General features: G+C 40.1%; 1 protein-coding gene across 1 annotated transcript in view; it reads right to left on the reverse strand.

Moving 5' to 3' along the window:
* LOC122795981 (arrestin domain-containing protein 3-like) overlaps positions 1–19521 on the reverse strand; it is a 404096-nt gene that overhangs the window by 263162 nt on the left and 121413 nt on the right. The window contains exon 2 of the mRNA XM_044064464.1: positions 8625–8706. Within this exon, the coding sequence (XP_043920399.1) occupies positions 8625–8706 (82 nt within the window). The remainder of the gene's footprint in view (positions 1–8624; positions 8707–19521) is intronic.

A 19521-nucleotide genomic window follows, 5' to 3' on the forward strand; every position in this document is an offset into this window, starting at 1 on the left:
CTATGCTGTGGGTGATACTGTTACTATCTGTCATTGGTTTGCATTCTGGTAGTATACACAACCTCAACAGCCTGACTATAACCAATTGTTAGATGATGTCTTGACAACTTACACACAGATGTAGGAAACTCAGTAGCATTTGGATCCTTCCGGTATTATACTATACCAGTAACCAGTGGTATTGTCCGCCACCCATTCCTGGGACCACTCCTGTTTGGCATATAGCCCTATTAGGTACAAGCAAGCACATTAGGGATATGTCCGTCCACATCTGGAAATGCATACAGTGGCCTACAATGCATTCTCCGGATGAGACACTTGTCCTCCACAAGGGTATCATACAGACAGATACCTGTTGTCCAACCCATGCTGTAAAGCTATAAGCCAACTATAGCATAGTCATCCACATTTCCTAAACATAGTATCCCAACAGTACCACATAGGTAGTAGCCTCCAACATGTAGAACGGGTACCGATGTGTACATAGAGCCAAGTGTTATGTCATCTGTCCTTTGGTATTCTCATTTCCATAGGTATTCTGAAGTCCTTCCGTGTATCCCATAAGCAATAAGGGGTCTGTATGCATATCTACAAAGTTGTTGTACACCTAAAATGAATGTCCATTATTGACAGACTTTGTTGTGTTTGAACATGTCTGAAATATACCCCAGGCATGAACCCTCACTCACACTATTCTATAGAAACTGTCATGGGTGTGTGTGACACAGATGACCTAGGCCACAGATCAGTACAGTGGCTGGCCTTGTCACAAACATACATATGTGACCGAAGGTTTGAGAAGCAGCAGCACAATCTGTCAAAGGTAACAGATGTATTCATATAGAAAGCAGGCTTCACACCTATGAACTAATTGAGGTCACATGTACATATATGTATTTGCCACACAGATACCTGAGGTGTGCAATGCACATACTGTTATTATACTGATATGTCATACAGTAGTAAAAGCTAAACCCACAACACATTGACCAACAGTGTCACACACACACACACACACTCAGCAATTGCAGGATTCAAACCCCTACTTAACTATGTTATGATACTAGAGAGATACACATTAACATGGCACGCTATATGCTTTACTGGGAGTTTTCATTTCCACTGCTATATTTGTAGGATGCTGACATCATCAGACTAGACATGGTAATGTGTGTGCACTTAGTTTTATGCAATCCCAGGACTGAGCCATGGGGGACAGCAGGTGTTACCAGCTTGAACAGGACTCCACAATTCTTACCTTGTGTAATCTATCTGTGGCCCAGTTTCCAATCCATCAGATGACAATACATATTTATGCACAGGTTGTTGATTTAGTGGATACGACATGTGTCTGGGATGTTGGAAAAGGGCTGTTCAAAGTGTATGCGGGACGTGTGTAGCTCATTTCATTGATGTATGCCCTGGGTGGCTGCCTTGCAAACAGTCTAGCAGGTTTGGGAACCATGATCTGCCCATGACCAAACCAAAGTTGGTAGGGTTGTGTGTTTATAGGCTTCCAGCAACTCTGTTTATGACTTTAATCATGATGGACTCCATGGCCTTGCAGATCAGACTTCATAGGCTTATAAGACTATATTTCCCGTGGTCTGTTGTGCACCAACACTTGTGTAGTGTGCCATATGTTGCTGTAACCCATTCAACAATTTCATATCCTGTAGAGAGGATGAGGCTCAACAGACTGTTCAGGTGCAGGGTCTGTTTCTTCTGCAGTTCACTTATGACACATATAGGGACACAATGTAATCCAATTAATGCCATGTTTTCAGCTTTGGAAAGAGCTGTTTACCCATTCTTCATGTGATATCTCCTGGTATGATGATAGGGCCTTTTGTCAGTGAGAGGTGGGTATGTGTGTATGGGCCTGTCTGACAGGATGTTGGCATTGATAGTCATTTACAGTTGGCCCTGACTCAGGACATATATGAGTGTACATTGCTATTTATGACATAGCTGAAGGAAGTGTCATGGTTCTGTATGGACTCCTTTGCAGATAATCTTTCCATAACCTGGACTGGATAGTGTTTGGAGTGCACATTGTTTATTGATGATACTGATTTTGGGTTTTCTATCTTCTTTGCTTTTCCACTTTCTATGAACAACCTAAGTATCTGTAGAACATATTTGATTATGGCAGGGTTCAAATGTATTATATATGTGTCTTTTGTCATATCACTGTGTGCACAAGTCAGGATTGGTGAATTGTGAGAGGTTCCTGGGTTAACACATGCAACTGCCAGATATGTGTGGCCCACTGCTGTACTCAGACATGGCCTAAGTGTGTGAACATGCCCAGTTTGGCCTTTCAGTATGTTGTTGCATGACATTTGTCTCATTTATTCAAGTGTGTGAGCATGTCCAGTGTGACCTTTCAGTATGTTGCTGTGTGAAGTCCACTACACAACACACCCAATATTAACATTTATACTATATGTGTGTTGTAAATCAAGTTGTATTTTTCCTGCAGGGCTCATCTTTGTGTTATAACTCTACAGGGATTATGCTGTGCCTGCAGGGTTTCCATGAGACACTTTGCATTGACTTATCAACATTTCTTCATACAGGCTGACCAGTGAAATACTGTCATGGTTTAGTGGTTCAGTACTGTGACTAAAGTGCACAGTATCCTGGGTTTGAGGGCTGTCACTGCTTCATATTTTCATACTGGGCAGACCAGACTGCTTAAGGAACAGTAAAGCAAATATGACCATGTTTACCTGCTTTTGCTCAACTATGCGCAACTTTGACCAGACTTGCTCAATATTGCTCAACATTGCCCAAAGTTGTGCTACTTAGTGTGTGCAATTTTGTTTACATATACTAAATAGTGGTAAAAGCTGTTTAGCACTGCTTTATATTGCTTAAAACATGGCAATCATGCCTCAAGTGGTGCTGCAGGGCTGCCTATGTCGGATGCACATAGTACACTCCCTATACATGTTTGAAAAAAGGTAGTGTCAAGTTAGGCATCCCTTTTACTATATGTGCGAGTCAGAGAGAGGTATCATTTCCAAGGTTCCTACTGAGCCAGTGTATATGCTATGCGTTGCCTCTTTGCCAAGGCCAAAGCATACTGGGCATGCCTCTTTCTGCCTACTGGGGAAGGCTCAGGTTGTTCCTCCTCCGAGTCACGGTCTGCCTGTGATGGCCTTGGCAATGGTGGGGGGCTGTTTGGCCCGACCCTATGCTGCTCCTGCTACAGCTGTTTTCACAGGATCATATTATGTAGCATAGCACATACCATGACTTTTTGGGTACATGTAGTTGGTGAGTACTGCAAGGCTCCACCAGATGTGTCCAGGCACCGAACCATGACTTGAGCAGCCCAAACACATACTCGATTACATTTTGTGTTTGTGCATGTGCCTCATTATGGCTTTCCTGTTCAGGTGTGTGTGCATTTCTGATGGGTGTCATCAGCCACGACTCCAGTGCATATCCAGCATCCCCCACTAGGTGACCATGAGGGATGTCCCCATTGGCAAATGTCTGGTACAGCTGTGTCAGATGCCAAATATGGGAATCATGGTAGCTTCCAGGGCAGTCAGCACACATTCATTATTATGCCCTGGGCATCACACATGACCTGGCAGTTGATGGAGGGGAAACCCTTGCGGTAAAAGTAGGTCCTACCCCACTCATCAGCTGGTGCTTTGATGCATATGTGCATGCAGTCTATTGCACCCACAACCTCAGGGTATTCTGCTATTTGCTGGAAAAGACGCATATTACTGGCCAATACCTCATGGGAATTGAGGAAATATACATGATCACCGACATGTGCTGACATGGCATTCAGGAACTGGTGCAGTACCCTGGATGCTGATGCCTGTGAAATCCCCATCATATCACCAGTTTGTCTCTGGAAGGTACCTGTTGCTAGTATTCTTAGGCCAACACATACCTTGGTTTCCACTGGGATGGGTTCCCCTTTGTTGGTTCTGTGGGTGAGGCGTGGCCTGCACAGCTCAACAATTTGCTGCATGAGGTCTCTGTCCACTCTATAGTGCTCCACTATCTCCAGCTCATGTAGCCCCTGGTAGGTTACCCTGAGCCTGTACACTCTTCTCCGTCTCCTCACTGTGGGTTGCTCAGCAGCATTCGCATTGTCACCACCCTCAGCATGTTGCATATCTCGCCTTATAACAGCAATGGCAGCCCCTAACATTTCTTTGTCTCAGTAAAGCTTTTTAAGTTTTCACTTCTCTTAGTTTAGTGCAGTGTTGCAGTATCTCTGAGAAAAACATAGTGGAAAGTTGTTTGCAGAGTTTTAAGTGCTGGGCTGGGCTGGGCTAGTGTACTGCCTGTGTAATTGGCTGATTCTGATTGTTTTCACCTGCTAGCTCTGCTAGTTCTCCTTGGTTAACTTCCTACTATTTGTTGTGCTTCCTTTTCCCTTTCTGTTTCCACAGGGGCAGCACCGTGCAAACAAGCGCAAATATGTGCACACCAGCTCACACGTGCGCACACATGCTTACACGGCCTAATGCTTGCTGACTCCTGCTTGAACGCACGCGCACAAGTGCAAACGCGCTTACACAGATTTCAACAATCTTACACATGCTTACTCCGGCTTAAACGCGTGCAGACAGGTGCACATGTGCACACACAGTCTTACTCGGTTTTACAGGCATGCACCCATGCGCAAACACGTTGCAGGCACTTCTACAAGAAACTTTAGTGTTATCTACAGCATGTACCTTCAATTTCATGACTTTAGCTAGGATACCTGTTGACATGCCTCTTCCAGTGATGGGTAACTGACAGCAAACACATGCCACTGTGCTCCAATGAGCTTACATTCTTTCATACATGCCCCCCTCATGATGTCACCTATCTTCTACTCTGATACTCCCCTTATCCTACTCTTACACTCCACGAACTTTGCTCATATGCCATGTGAAATTGGGATTCACTATCCTTACACTCATTTGCATAGAATTGCCTACTAATGCTTGGTTACATCTCTTAGACTGAGCTTCCCCACTTAGCAACCTCTACTCAGTAGCCATGTTGTCTTCAGCCTGCCATTCACTTGCATGGCAGTTGAATATTTAGACTAAAATCCCTATTTGTGGCTGTAATTTTTTTCCAATGGTTTTTAGAGCGCAGCACTTTTGCGCCTGCTGCGCTAAGCTTAAACTTCGGTGATCAAGGTAAAAAAAATATATATTTTTTTATTTTGCAATGGGAAGAATTGCCAATAACCGTATATTTGGCCATTGGCATGCATCCTCAACTGGATGCATCCTTTATTTTGAGCTGTCATGGCTCCGTTTTGCTATTTGCAGAACGGTACTCAGTTGACAATGGAGTACATTTCTGCAAATAGCACTACTCTTACTCGGACAGGTTAGGGTTTCCTGGATTGCAAATTTACCTCATTTGCATAGCTTTCAGCAGCAAATGAGGTAATTTGCATAACCTAACCCTGTCCGTGTAAGAATCGTTTTAGGAGCTCTCTTGCACGCCCCTGCCAGCTGTTCCTGGATCGATCGGCAGACATGTTGGCTGCATGGAGTCTTACTCTACTCTTAGACTCCGTGCAAGCCTTTGTGAATCTGGCCCGTACTGTATCAAAATGCTTAGTGTTTGTTTTTGTGGCTGTATTGTAGTCTTTAATTTACTTTTGGCAAAAGCTGAAATACTTTATTATCGATAGTATTGCTTGCATTTGGTGATTTTGTATTGTGGTTGCCTTTATGTTATTATTGGAAACAAGTTGTAACACATTACTATAGGTTGTATCACTTGCATTTTTTTCCAGTTAAATATGTCTACAGTGCCAACATCATAATGAGTGACAGGGTTTTTACAACCTTACTGAACTTAAAACAGGATGAAATACATTAATGGAGAGCACTGACTGCATTTTGCCAGTTAAACTTGTCCGTTGTACCTGGCATTAGTGGTGACTCATTACTGGAGAGTTGCAGTTTGCTGCAAGAAACAAACAGAAATATATTACTGCATTCTGTATGACTTGCATTTGGTCATTACATCATACAAGTCCACTGGACCCAAGTGTACTGCAGTTATCTAGGGGGAGAATGTGACCTTTAGATTTGTTGAAATAATCTAAAATGCATTACTATCTCAGTATAATTTTCATGTGATGATTGCATATTAGTTTTTTACTCTAGATGGTATCTACATCCATTTGTGCAGACACACATATCATCTGTATCAAAAGACACATTGTTTGAGGGGAAGAGTTGAAGCCTTTATGTTTTTGTTGGAAATAAGATGAAACACATTGCCATGTACAACTTATACTCTGAGTACTTGCAATGTGGGTATTGGGGGGATGCAGTCTGCATGATACATTTGGAAACAATGAGAAAGAAATTAGAGAAATGTCTGACTTGTATTTGGAAGAACCAGGTTGCTAGTAATCCTTGCTATGCAAAACAACAAGTAAAAACTAGTGTAAAATCAACTACATGATGCATGTGAATGGTTCACATTACCTGGCAGACCAAGTAATGAGTTCCTGTTTGGTATTCTAAGTTACTGTGGTTGGAGAGTGGTTATCCTGAGTTGCCATGGATTGTAGAGCCTTTGTGGAGTCCAGAGTGGTGCTCAGTGGAGAAGTACAGGTTATTTCAATTTGTATTTTGGGAAGCAGAAGTCTATGTAGCTAAAAATCACTTGCAATGCCCTTGTGGTTCTTTTAAACTTTTTATTCTACAGCTGGTTACAGCCAGATAAGTGTTGTTGTAGTTCACATGTTTTAATCAGAAAAGCTGTTTCTTAAATATATATAAAAAAATAAATAAATAAATATAAAAAAAAGAGGAGTATCTACATTGAATTAAATGCAATTGTGGGCATGCTTTGAGACTGACAGCTATGCAGTTCAAGCCATAATGGTTTCAAAGTAATTTGGAGCAAGTTTACTTTAAATTATAGAAAAACAAATGTTCCAGATCAGTCAGCAAATCCAAAAAAGAAGAGAATTAAAAAAACGCAAAATTCAAGGTCCCTATTCCTTAATTACTTATTTGCAGGCAGTGAGTAATGAGGCGCATGTAAGTTGGTTTTGTCAGTGTAGCTGGTGAGCTTAAATTAAGATGAGATATGAATATATTTAACCCATGGTCTATCTAATATTTTGCTGGTACAACATTTTAAGAGTATCCTAGCATCGGTGGTGCGGTGTGAGCTTATTTGAGAGAGAAACCTTAGGATACAATTATGCAACCTGTTTAGAAACAAATCAACTCATCAGCTTGCTGAATCATACAATTTATTGTTAATATGGAGAGATTATTTAAGGGCTTAGTTGTTTGTAAATCTTAGCACAGGGTTGGGGTGTTTCTGGCATCTGAGCTGGGTCAATGCGCTGGTGTTGATGGTGACCTGGAAGTACAGCATGATCAAAATTCAAAAGAAGTACAATTGATTTACAGCATTAATATGAAATGTTAATATAAATGGATGAAGTTTACAATGATATTTTGTGCTTGTTCACAATATTGTGGGGTTAAATTTAATGAGATAACTGCCAATGCTTTCACTTATGCTTCTTCAGATCTGCCTGAGTATAACATAAAATAAAATAAAATGAAATAAAATAAATGTAAGTGTGGTTCTAACAGAATGCTCTGGAGGTTTGTGTGTGTGTGTGTGTGTGTGTGGGGGGGGGTGGATGTGTATATTATATTAAGAAAATTAACTGGGCCATGGTATGGGGACACAACATGATGTACCACTTCTGGATTATCTAATGATACATTTATTTTATTGTATACTCAGGCAGATTTGAAGGAGCACAAGTGAAAGCATTGGCAGTTATCTCACTAAGTTTAACCCCACAATATTATGAATGAGCACAGAAATATCATCGTAAACTTGAAACTGGAAAATTGGAAAACAAACTAAACAAAGGAGTAAAAAACATGTTTGCAATGTTGAGGAGGGCCAATAGGCTATGAAGAGAGGTACAGTAATTATATGCTAAGAAATATTCCCATAGATCTTTAAGAGAAAGAGACAGTGAAAATTAAAAAAAAAATTTAGAGGGCTGAACAGAGGTCATAAGGATCATCAAATTATGAAAATGAAAATCTATGTTGACACGCAGGTAAGATGGGTGTTAGCAAATTCCCCAATATATATGCTGATATTTAAACAACATGCATTAACTCAGAAGATGAGGGAAAAATAAAAGATTAGATAAGGATGACAGGATACCCAGGGTGTGGAAACATAGGAGAAGAATTTCATTAGAATATGCAGCAAGTAATGAAAAACACCCAAAATGACATCAAAGATTCATGCGTGAGTAAAAAGCTATCAGTGCTGCTAAAGGGGAACCCGATTAACCATTTTATTAACATTTCTGTAATGAAGAAAGACTGCTATGAAGACCACAAGGTCTTTGTTTCCAGTTTGCCCATACCATCTGAATTATTTACTCACATCTTGCTAATAAAACCAGAATTAACTATTTACAGATATGTTGCTAATAAATCCAGAATTTCTATTTGATTACAAGCACAGCCTTGTCAGCAATTGCAAGTTATTTTTTATTTTCCATTTTTGTAAATTTCATGGATATCGTTAGCCAACTAAACATCTTTTTTACCTGGAAAAATACCTACCCTTGTGGAAGCTGAAAGCTGAACTCATACTCATGCAGTCCCGGGCTAAGTTGGATATGCCCTTCCACAGCTTGGCCACCATCTGTGAAAAAAATATTATACACAAATGTTGGTATTTTTCATTATGTTCATTATAAAAAATAAGACACAAGCATTCAAAATAGTTTGTGATTATCCAGTTCATTTAATGTCAAGAGTGCCTCCTCTTCAGAAGTTGTGTGCCCATCCTGTGTCTATCTGGGCTTTCAAATAGTGATTCAGTTTCCTGCCACAATTCAAACAGCTGTCATAGAAGAATGTGCACTCCTGTATATTTCCTTACCCATAACTAATCACGCCATGTGTGAATAAGTGTCTATGCATATCTGTTGATAAAGAGATTGATAGATGCCCCCCCCCCCCCACACACACACACACATGGCACAAGAAAAAAGAGGATCTGGATAAAGGAAAAGGAAGAATGCAGACTCAGCACAGAAGGAACTCCAGTGACATGCTGTAAGATGACAGTGCTACTCAATATCATCACTGGGGGGAGGATTGGAATAATGGTTAAGGTGTTTACCTCTAAAGACACAGATTTTGATTTTCACCATTGAAAAATTGGATTGGCTTAAAATGGCCCAGAAGGGCAGCTATCCCAGTATCTATTTATGAACCTATGAACCTGGCAAGATAACCAAATATAGCCAGTTATTGTGTACAGTGTTATTGTCTAGCTGTAATGGAAAGTGAAGGAAGTTATGTCCAACTTGTTAATCTTAAATAAATTGTAGCACCCCCACAAAAAACACATATATACTCATAAACCATAGCAGTTATAATTTTACATGTATTTCCATAAAATCAAATATAAATCAAATGTGTGTGTGTCACACTTGGCTTGCACAACTAGACTTTTAGGGGTGATTGTCACCCTAGTATATACCTATGAACCTAGAATACATTGTGTGACCTTGCTGCTGCCTTACCAGGTATGTGACTGTTTAACAATGATCAAACAACAGCAATGAGGGTCACTTTTAACCACACATGATATATGTTCCTGTCAAGTAAACCCTCTTTATTGACTGCGTATGCCTTGAATCACTTTGTATGATAAAAATGGCAATAGTAAAGTATTCCAGCATGCTTTATACAAATACACACCAGTCCTGTAAGCACAGATTGACTGTTTTAACTTAATTTTTCATCCACAGACAGTCACTGTATTCAACAGTTATAGCTATAGCATTGATAGCATATACCTTACATGTCTGATTGTGGTAAAAAATAATAGACACAGCAATGGACTTCAAGTTTGTTTCATACAAACACATAGAAGCCACAGTAAAGTATGCCAAATTATTTCATACAAATGCATACTAGTCCTGCAAAGTCAGATTAATGAGCATTTAAACTGAGCGAAAAACTCAAAGATCAATATATTTCATCCACAGACAGCCCCTTTGAGTACCTATAGCTATTTTATTGGTTGTGTACATCTCATATGTCTTATTTTGATAAACAAATGACCAGAATAGTGTATTTCAATTTTGTTTTACACAAAAAACAGAGCATTTAAAATTGCCTCACATAGATGTCATTAGCCCAGCAAAGCTAGTGTAATGACCAAATGAGAGCAGTATATCCCTTTCATCCACACATGGAAGTATCTGTAATTGCTGGGAATGGGGCCTATCACAGATATCTGACTGTAATGAAAAATAAAATAAAACCACTATAATGTATTTCAACTTTGTTTCATGTACACACACACACACACACACACACACACACACACACACACACACACACACACACACACACACACACACACACACACACACACACACACACACACACACACACACACACAGTTGCCAGCTACAGTAAAGTACTCCAGCATTTGTCTTACAAGGTTATCTGCTGTCAGTTATAGTCTCTGCTGATCTTTCCACATTGGCTACCACATCAATTTTACTGTTTAAAATTTATGAGCTCTTTACCTACTCCCACCCCATGAAAAAGTTAGTAAAACAGCACCAAAATCCTAAAATGCATGTTTATTCATTTTGTAATCCCATAATTCATTACTACCTTACAAATTTCTTTGCCATTCTACAAGGTGCCATTAATAGATTGAGATCACTTGAAGACAGCAGTAGGGACACAAATGGCTGTGCTGCCCAAAGTGTCAAAATCTCATAATCATGTTGATCTATTAATAGCCATTGTAGCAAATGCTGATAAACTGTAAAAATACTGAATTTACTTTCGGGGATCCTCAGACATAAGTTTTTTTTTTTTTTTTTTGTAGGTGGCAAGCTCCTTGCACCACCCTTGTAGACCCCCATGTCCTACAACTATGTATATATATATATATATATATATATATATATATATATATATATATATATATATATATATATCTATATATATATATATATATATGACTCTAAGGTCATTCAGCAGTGAAAGAGAGATAGGTCTACAGTCAACAAAAGCGGTTTTGACAAAATGTATTCAGTCTGCCAGCACCTGATATTATAGTACTTGCTCTGCTTATATGTCTATGCTCTCTCCCTCACAATCCAGTATATCTGACACTGAGAAGGTTATCAACACAATCACTACACCTCATACACCACCCTCAACTAAACAACACATACCCACATATGTGGAGGTTCTCAACAAAAACATACCCAAACAAAGGAGACCTCAGAGGTAAAAACACACGCAAACTCCACAACCCTCCACACCATCTACCATGCATAGTCCACGCACCTGTGTCTTGCAGCCACAAAAGCCTAACCATAAACCCAATATATTAGTCATAGGAGACTTCATTGTGAGACACACATATGTGCCTCTCACCAGGCTGAATAAGGAGAAAGTCACAGTTAGTTGTCTGTCAGGTGCCAGAATCTGCCATATCACACATGCACTCAAGTCTCTCAACAACAGGTACTGTTATGACTCTGTCATAGTCTATGTTGTGGTGAATGACTTGAGATGTACCACCCTGGACTATATGAAGAGATACATGATTGAGCTCACTGAATATGTGTACCAGGCAGGTATGTCCCTAGCCTTAAGCAGCATTCTGCCGTCACCCAGAATGATGCCTCAATACAAACAGAAAATGATTGACTTTAACAATTGGCTTAGTTTCTGGTGTCATTCCAGGGGGATTCAGTACCTTGACAGCCTGGGAAGATATGATTGACAGACCATGATGCTTTGCTAGAGATGGTCTGCATCTGTCTCACTTGGGGCTTCAGGCTTCTGGCAAAGGCCCTTGCATCCCCCCTAGTGCCTTTTTTAGGAAAAGTCCTGAGGTCGATAAAAACCAACATACAAATGTCAACAAAACACAAATTAAAGGTCATGCTGCTAAATGCTTGGAGTCTAAACATGAAACTGCACTCATTGCAAGCATTCTTAACCATGGAAGATGCCGACATTTGTGCAGTCACAGAAACCTGGTTCAAAGCTGTGGAGCGCACCCAGCCTTACCTGGTTACTCATTCTATCATACATTCAGACCCCAAACTGTGGGCAGCAAAGCCAAAGGAGGCAGAGTTGCAATGTATATTAAAGACATACACACCTCCAGGCTGGTCAAACAGTATGACACACAGGAGACACTCCAGGTGCAGTTAACCATTGACAAGACCACTATTCAAATCATAGCTAGCTACAGACCCCCAAATTTGACTCAGGATCGCCACTCCACCTATCTGGACCTCTTTGAATCTATCAAGATTCAACCCTTTACCCTGATCCTGGGTGACTTTAACTACCTAACCATAAACTGGAAAAACTACTCATGCCAGAATGCAAATGCCTAGAGATTCTTTGATTTTATCAATGCAAATGCCTTGGATCAGCTAGTTGATACCCCCACAAGAAGTGGTAATATTTTGAACTTGGTATTAACCAACATGAGTAACCGCTGCAGCATCCCTACACTATCAACCTTCCTGGTAAGATCTGACCATAAATCAGTCACTTTCGAAGTCAGCATCATCTCCCCTGACCCCCCCCCCCCCAAGCTGGGGTCCAATAAAAAAACTTCTCTAAAGCTGATTACAACCTCCTGAGAGATGATATAAACAGCTTCGCACCCCCCTCCCCCTATGTTGGAACTGGCACCAATGTCCAAACATACACCAAAGTACTATACAGGCACTTATATAGATGCATGGAATACGGAATACCTGACAGGACAAAATCATCCTCTGCAAGGAAGAGTATACCTGTCTGGTAGACATCTGCAATAAATAAACTATATAACAAAATGAAAAATTGTTGTCCAGTACCAAGAAGGAGCAGGTGCCCAATTGGAAGTAATCTCTCCTTAGCCTGAACAAGCAAATAAGAGCACTAGTAAAATCCTCTAAAGCCAACTTTGAGTCCAAATTGGCCACATTTGCTAGAGGCAATCATAAGGCCTGCTTCACATATGTCTGTAATCTCAAAGGAAGCACCCAGGTCTGTTCAGAACTAGTGATCAAGGACACCGCATACACAAATCCTGTAGATATAGCCAACCTACTGGCTGACAGATTCAGTGAAAACTGCATCCCTCTGTTACCCCCATTAGTAAATCAGGACAACCCCAGCACCTGCCCTCCTCCCCTTATCTCTAGGGAACAGGTAATCATTGCCCTCTCAAAGGCAAAAAATACAGCCTCCATGGGACCCGATAACATCCCAGGTTGCATCCTACATGAATTCAGGCATGAACTTGCAGCACCATAAGGCACCCTATTCAAACAAAGCCTGAATACCGACTTTGTCCCAGCTGAGTGGAGGACAGCCACTGTTATCCCTTTGCACAAAGATGGAGCATCCACTGATCCGGGAAATTATAGACCCATCAGCCTAGCTAGCCTGATCTGCAAGACCATGAAATGGATTATCATGGACCTCATTAACAGGGACATTGGAAACCTCCAAACACTTGACCCCACACAGTTTGGCTTTGTCATGGGGAGGTCATGTCTGTTAAATCTGGTTGACTTCTTTGAGACAGTCACCAAAGCCATGGACAAAGGGAAGACGGTGCACACCGCCTACCTTGACCTGGCCAATACAATATTCCCCACTCGGGCATAGTAGACAAACTCTCTCAACTAGGTATCAATCCATATGTTATGAGATGGGTAGCAAACTGGCTCACTGATAGAACCCATCTAATCAAAATAGGGGAAGCCACCTCAAGCGGTAAAGCCGTAATGAGCGGCATGCCACAGGGATCAGTCTTGGGGCCTCTGTTATTCAGGATATACTTCCCTGAGGTGCAGGCCAAAACCAGTTGGCTATGGCTGACCAGATTTGCAGATGACTGCAAGCTGGGCATGGTCATCAATTCCCCTAGTGATGTGGACATCCCCCAAGAGCGTCTCACCCAAACATATGACTGGTGGCAGAAACATGACCTCAAGCTGAATGCAAAAAAATGCATCATCATTCCCTTTGGGGAGAGTGATGTCTCCACATATTACCACATTAATAACAATGTCCTAAGCATGCAATCCGTTATGAGGGATTTGGGCACTCAGGTTGATAGAAACCTGACTTTTGACCACCATGTTGCTTCCGTTGTATGGAAAGCTTTCTATATGGTGCACCTCATAAGTAAGGGTATCTCATCCAAGGACAAGGAGGTCATAACATCCCTGTTTTCTTCCCTTATAAGGCCAATTATTGAGTACAATGCCCCCTTTGGCATGTACCTCGCAAAACACATGCAGCAGCTGGAGACACCACAGAGGTTCCTCACCAGAAGAATCCAGGGCTTCAAACATCTACCCTACACAGATAGGCTAAAAGCCCTGTCCCTCTACTCAGTTTCATACAGACTCCTCAGAGGTGACCTCTGTCTGGCATACAAAGCAATCTCAGACTCTGTCTTGATGGGAATACTGCATATCAGCAAGTCAAGCTCCACTCCAGTAATCCACACGCACGACCTCAACCTGGTCTGTGACATCAATAGGACTTGTTGGTGGGACAGGTTTGTGTCCCAGAGACTCCCCCATCTGTGGAATAGACTCCCTCTCCACATCAAGCAGAGTACCTCATTGTACCTTTTCAAGCGCAACCTGGATAACTGGATGGGAAACAGAAAATACACCCCTGGGATTCCACCTATGTCCCTGCTGGACAGGGATTTTGGGTGCTCACTTGTCTAAACATGAGCTAAACTCTTGGCTAGACTTATAAAGGCCTCAGGGCTAATAGCACAGTAACTTCTTATAATCCTATGTTTCCAAAACCCTTTGCTACTACACTAGAAAGTGTATAGTAGTACAAGGATTGTGGTGATTACACTCTGATATTCAGAAAAATACAAATCAGTTGCTGAGCACACCCTGCTTATCTTGCTTAGGTTGGGTCTCATGCTAAGCAACCAAATCTGCCAGTAGCTACTAGAAAAGACAGTGGCAAAGCAAAAACAAAATTTGTTTCTGCCTGCTGTCCGTACCGATAAGGTGTCTCTTTTGCTTATAAACTTAGAAAAGTAGCTGAATGACAGGATGCATTTTCACCTGCATTAAATGAAAAATATGAAGTCTGAAACTCAAAGGTATCATGTATGTCATATTTAGTTACTTAAATCCTCAGAAATTTGTCAAAAAACTAAAAATTGTATGAGGAACACACTAGACACATGAAGCAAAAATCTGGACATACTGTGAAAATCTGGACATTTGAGATGCATGGCAAGGTCAGTATAAACTTAAGGGACTCTGTTACATTGACTTTCTAACAGCTCTTGCTAAGTGTTTCATGGCTTCGAAAGTCTAAAAAATATTTAGCACTTTTTCTTCTGTAACTATATATGGAGCTTAAAATGCTCCATGAACTACAAAGAATTATGATTGGATCTCTATTCTTAACTTAAAATGATGTGTTCTCAACATGGATGTCAAGATTAACTTTGAGAGCAAATTTCTTGGCACCCATGTCTCGAACACATAAGAAGCAGGTTATGTCCGGCAACCCGATCATAGTTTTCTATATGCTGCACCTTTTTTAGTAAAATAAGTATTTGTATATGGTGTGTTTTCCTAAATAGTGATGCTGGTGTTCTATCATAGGATATTTTGTGACTTGCTATGTTGGAGAATTAAATAATTTAATGTGTGGTATAAAAACTGCATTTTAACCAATTTAATATGTACAAAGGAAGAGCTAATAAAACATGAAATTATTTTTTCTTTATTCTTACTTCACTTTTTATTAGTATTTCTAAACACGCCTAGTGCCACTGTTTTACTTTCCTTCTAAAACCATAGTTTCTGTATTCCTAAGAAATTTCTCCATTACAAGCTGAGTGTTGATTTTGAAATTACTGATTAAGTTTACACTCACTATTTGCAAATGTTTTAGTCTGAGTCACTTCCTGTCACTAGTGAACATTCAGGCATATGCCAGTAAATTTATCATCATCTCTTCCCAGATGACAACTGTTTCCATTTATAAAGAGTTTAGTCATATAAAGAGAGACTCTGGAGATCAGCCAGCTTTACTCAGTGATTTAATAGTACTCAAAGACACAGAGTGACTAATTATAAAATCACTAAACAGAACTTAAACTCAAGTTCACATATGTAGACTTCCCTAGACTCATCAATTTGTCTCTCATGTCCAACATCAGACAATAAAATAAATTATCTTTTTAAACACCTACAAAATGCATAATTTGTGTAGAGTATCTGTCTATTTCCTATGCTAAAATGGTTCTTCATTTGTACTACAGTAGACACAGCCTCTGTGTTAGTTATATCAGCTTCCTATGTACTCCAGCACCCTGCCATAACAAGGCATGCACTATGGAACTGTGAAAATTATTCTGATTTGGAATCTATTTCTCCAAAGTACAAACAAAAACTAAAGCTCCGTGGGTGACAAAGTTTGTTGATGATTGCAAACTGGGAGCAGTCATAGAATCTCCAAATGATGTCAACATCCTACAAGAGGGTCTTACACAAACAAATGACTGGTGCCAAATTCATGGCCTTAAACTCAATGAAAAAAATGTATCATCATCCCTTTCAGTAAGGGTGATGTTCTTGCTAACTACCACATCAATAGGAACACCTTAAGTATGCACTCAGGGGTGAGAGACCTGGACACACAGGTTGACATCAACCTCACCTTTGACCATCATGTTTCCACAGTGGTAACAAGGGCATTCTATATTGCTTATCTCATAAGTAAGGGTATTGCCTTCAGAAAAATAGAAGTTACAACCTCCATGTACTCTTCCCTCATCAGGCCAATAATTGAGTACAACGCCCCTTTTGGTATGTACCTTTTCAAGCACCTGCAACAATTAGAGAGACCACAAACGTTCCTCACAAGGAAAATTCAAGGTCTTCAGCATCTGTACTATGTGGATCATCTAAAATCACTGTCACTTTATTCTGTTTCATACAGACTACTCAGAGGGGATCTCTGCCTTGCATACAAGGCAATCTCTGACCCTGCTTTACTGGAAATGCTGCATCTCCATAAGTCAAATTGTACACAGGTTATTCGCTCTAAAGACCTTAACCTGGAAAGTGACATTAATAGAACCTGTCTGAGGGACAGATATGTCTCCCAGAGATTACCACACCTTTGCAACAGACTCCCACTTCATGTCAGAGAACCTAACTGGTCCTCTTCAAACACAATCTGGATGCTTGGATGGATAACCGTAAATTCACCCCAGGGGTTCCACCTGTGTCCTGCTTGGGCAGGGGCAATAGGTACTGATCATAGAAATAAGGGTAGAACTTGGCTAGGCTTGTAAGGGCCCTAGGTCCATTAGCCTAGTAACTTCATATGATCCTATGATACAGGACTACCACATGTTAAGTGTATAATCATAAACTCCACCTCCTCATAAGTTGTTTATGACTATTATGCCCAATTGTCTGGTGTAACTTTATAACAGTTTATAAGCTATGAATGCTACAAACTCCATGCTATACAGTTAGATCAATGAATTATGAAGACATTGTGCAACTGTCAAACAGTCTTTATAGCACAGTATGACTGTTCTTTGAGCAGAAGATTATGACTGAGATATACTTCATGATGTTAATCTCTAGCTGAGTAACCCAAGTATAGCTTGAAATATACACCTGTAGCACAAACTCCTGAATGCAGTTATGACTAGCAAATTCACTTAGTCATACCTCTCGATGTACGGACACTGAAAATAGGGACAGATGATCTTGAAAAGTAGGAAAATCCAGCCAAAGATCTATACATCTAATTAACAAAATAATTGAATACCACATAGCACAAAACTCTTCCTGCTTCCAGTAGAAATGTAGGATAATACTTGGAAATATATTTAAAAAATAGAGAGTGAAAAATATTCTAAAAAAATAATAAGCACATTATTAAGGTGAAGGTGTAAAATCTATAGACTTTAATGAAGTGAACTGTGAAACTGTACCACACTGGGGTATTTAGGTTTGCTTCAGAAAAAGGGATATATAAGATGTGTGTCCTCTTTCTTTAAAATTATTATTCCCACTAGTATGTTGGTCATGTACTTTAATTTTCTGTGCACTAGGCAGCTTCATTGGTGAATGGGATTCAGAAAAAAAGTGTGAAGGGTAAATCAAGCCTGAAAATATGACATACCTCCATAAATAGAGACATGCTGTGCAGGGTTAAAACGACTCTAAAATAGAAATGTTCCTCGAAAATTAGGAGAGTTAAGAGGTCTGACTTGGTCTAGTCTAAGAAAGTCCCAGGTCAGAATGCAAAAGCACTATTTTGTTTGCTTTTCCTAATCATTTCTGTGACAGGGATGGATGTCATTTTGTATTTAGGGATAGACTTATTATAATGACCTGCTGCCCTAATATGGGCTCCAGTGAGTTCATGGTTGCAGGAGTAAGGCACTCTAGGATGATCTTGGTCTTGGTAGGTTTTATCTGGATGCAGCCACCACTAGCATGGTCATCATGGTAATATACTTACCATTTTTAATGGGCATTTCTTAGCCTTGACTGTTCGATATACATTTGTCAGCTTCTTCATAACTTACATAACATGGTGGAAATGTTACTGATGCTTTCAACTGTAGATGGTGTTATTATCCACATGAATGTGTAAAATCTCCAACTCCACTTAGATGTCATTAGCTAACTGTTCAAATGTTGTCTGGGTATTGTTCATTCTACAGGTATGTGGGTGATTTGTATAATCCAAAGTTAATAAAAAAACAGCTATTGTCTTGTTGTAAACAAGGCTGCTTGCCACTGACCGTAATAAAATCTACATACTGTGTTACACTTATCCAACTTACAAGTCTAGTATATGTCTGCTACTGTATGGCTGTTTAATTTACAGCACTGTGTCTAAAACCTAGAACTAAACCCTTTTTAAGCACTATTCCAGAGATGCAGGAACTGTTGGGACTCTGCTACTACTCATCAGATTTAATACCTTCTCTAATTTTTCATCGAGGGTCTCCTTATGCTTCTTATGCTCTGTGAAAGAAGCCTAAGTTATCAGACTGTGTGTCATTGTGATTCTTACAGCTGAGTGTACCTTGGCTTATATGTGAGCAGCTTTTCATTTCTTGCTTTTCCAGCATAAGCTTCAGTGTCAGCTGTACAGAAAGTTTTATATCATCCACTGGGGTCCTATACCAGTCCTCATTAAGAAATTCTATGATGGAATTCCTCTGCGTTGTCCCCTGTGAATACTTTGAACTAAAGATCACCAAAACAGGTCTATACAGGAAATCTGTGAACCAGAAATCTGGAAAAAAGCAATTCCCATATCTCTGCATAAAAGGGGTAACTCCATTGAGCTCAACAACTCCTGCCCCACGGACATTTTATCTTCACTATCAAATATTCTTGAAAAATGTATCCAGAACCAACTCCTAAAA

The sequence above is a fragment of the Protopterus annectens genome, chromosome 2.part2 (genome assembly GCF_019279795.1).
Source record: "Protopterus annectens isolate FY-2018-M chromosome 2.part2, PAN1.0, whole genome shotgun sequence".
NCBI classification, from domain to species: Eukaryota; Metazoa; Chordata; order Ceratodontiformes; family Protopteridae; genus Protopterus; species Protopterus annectens.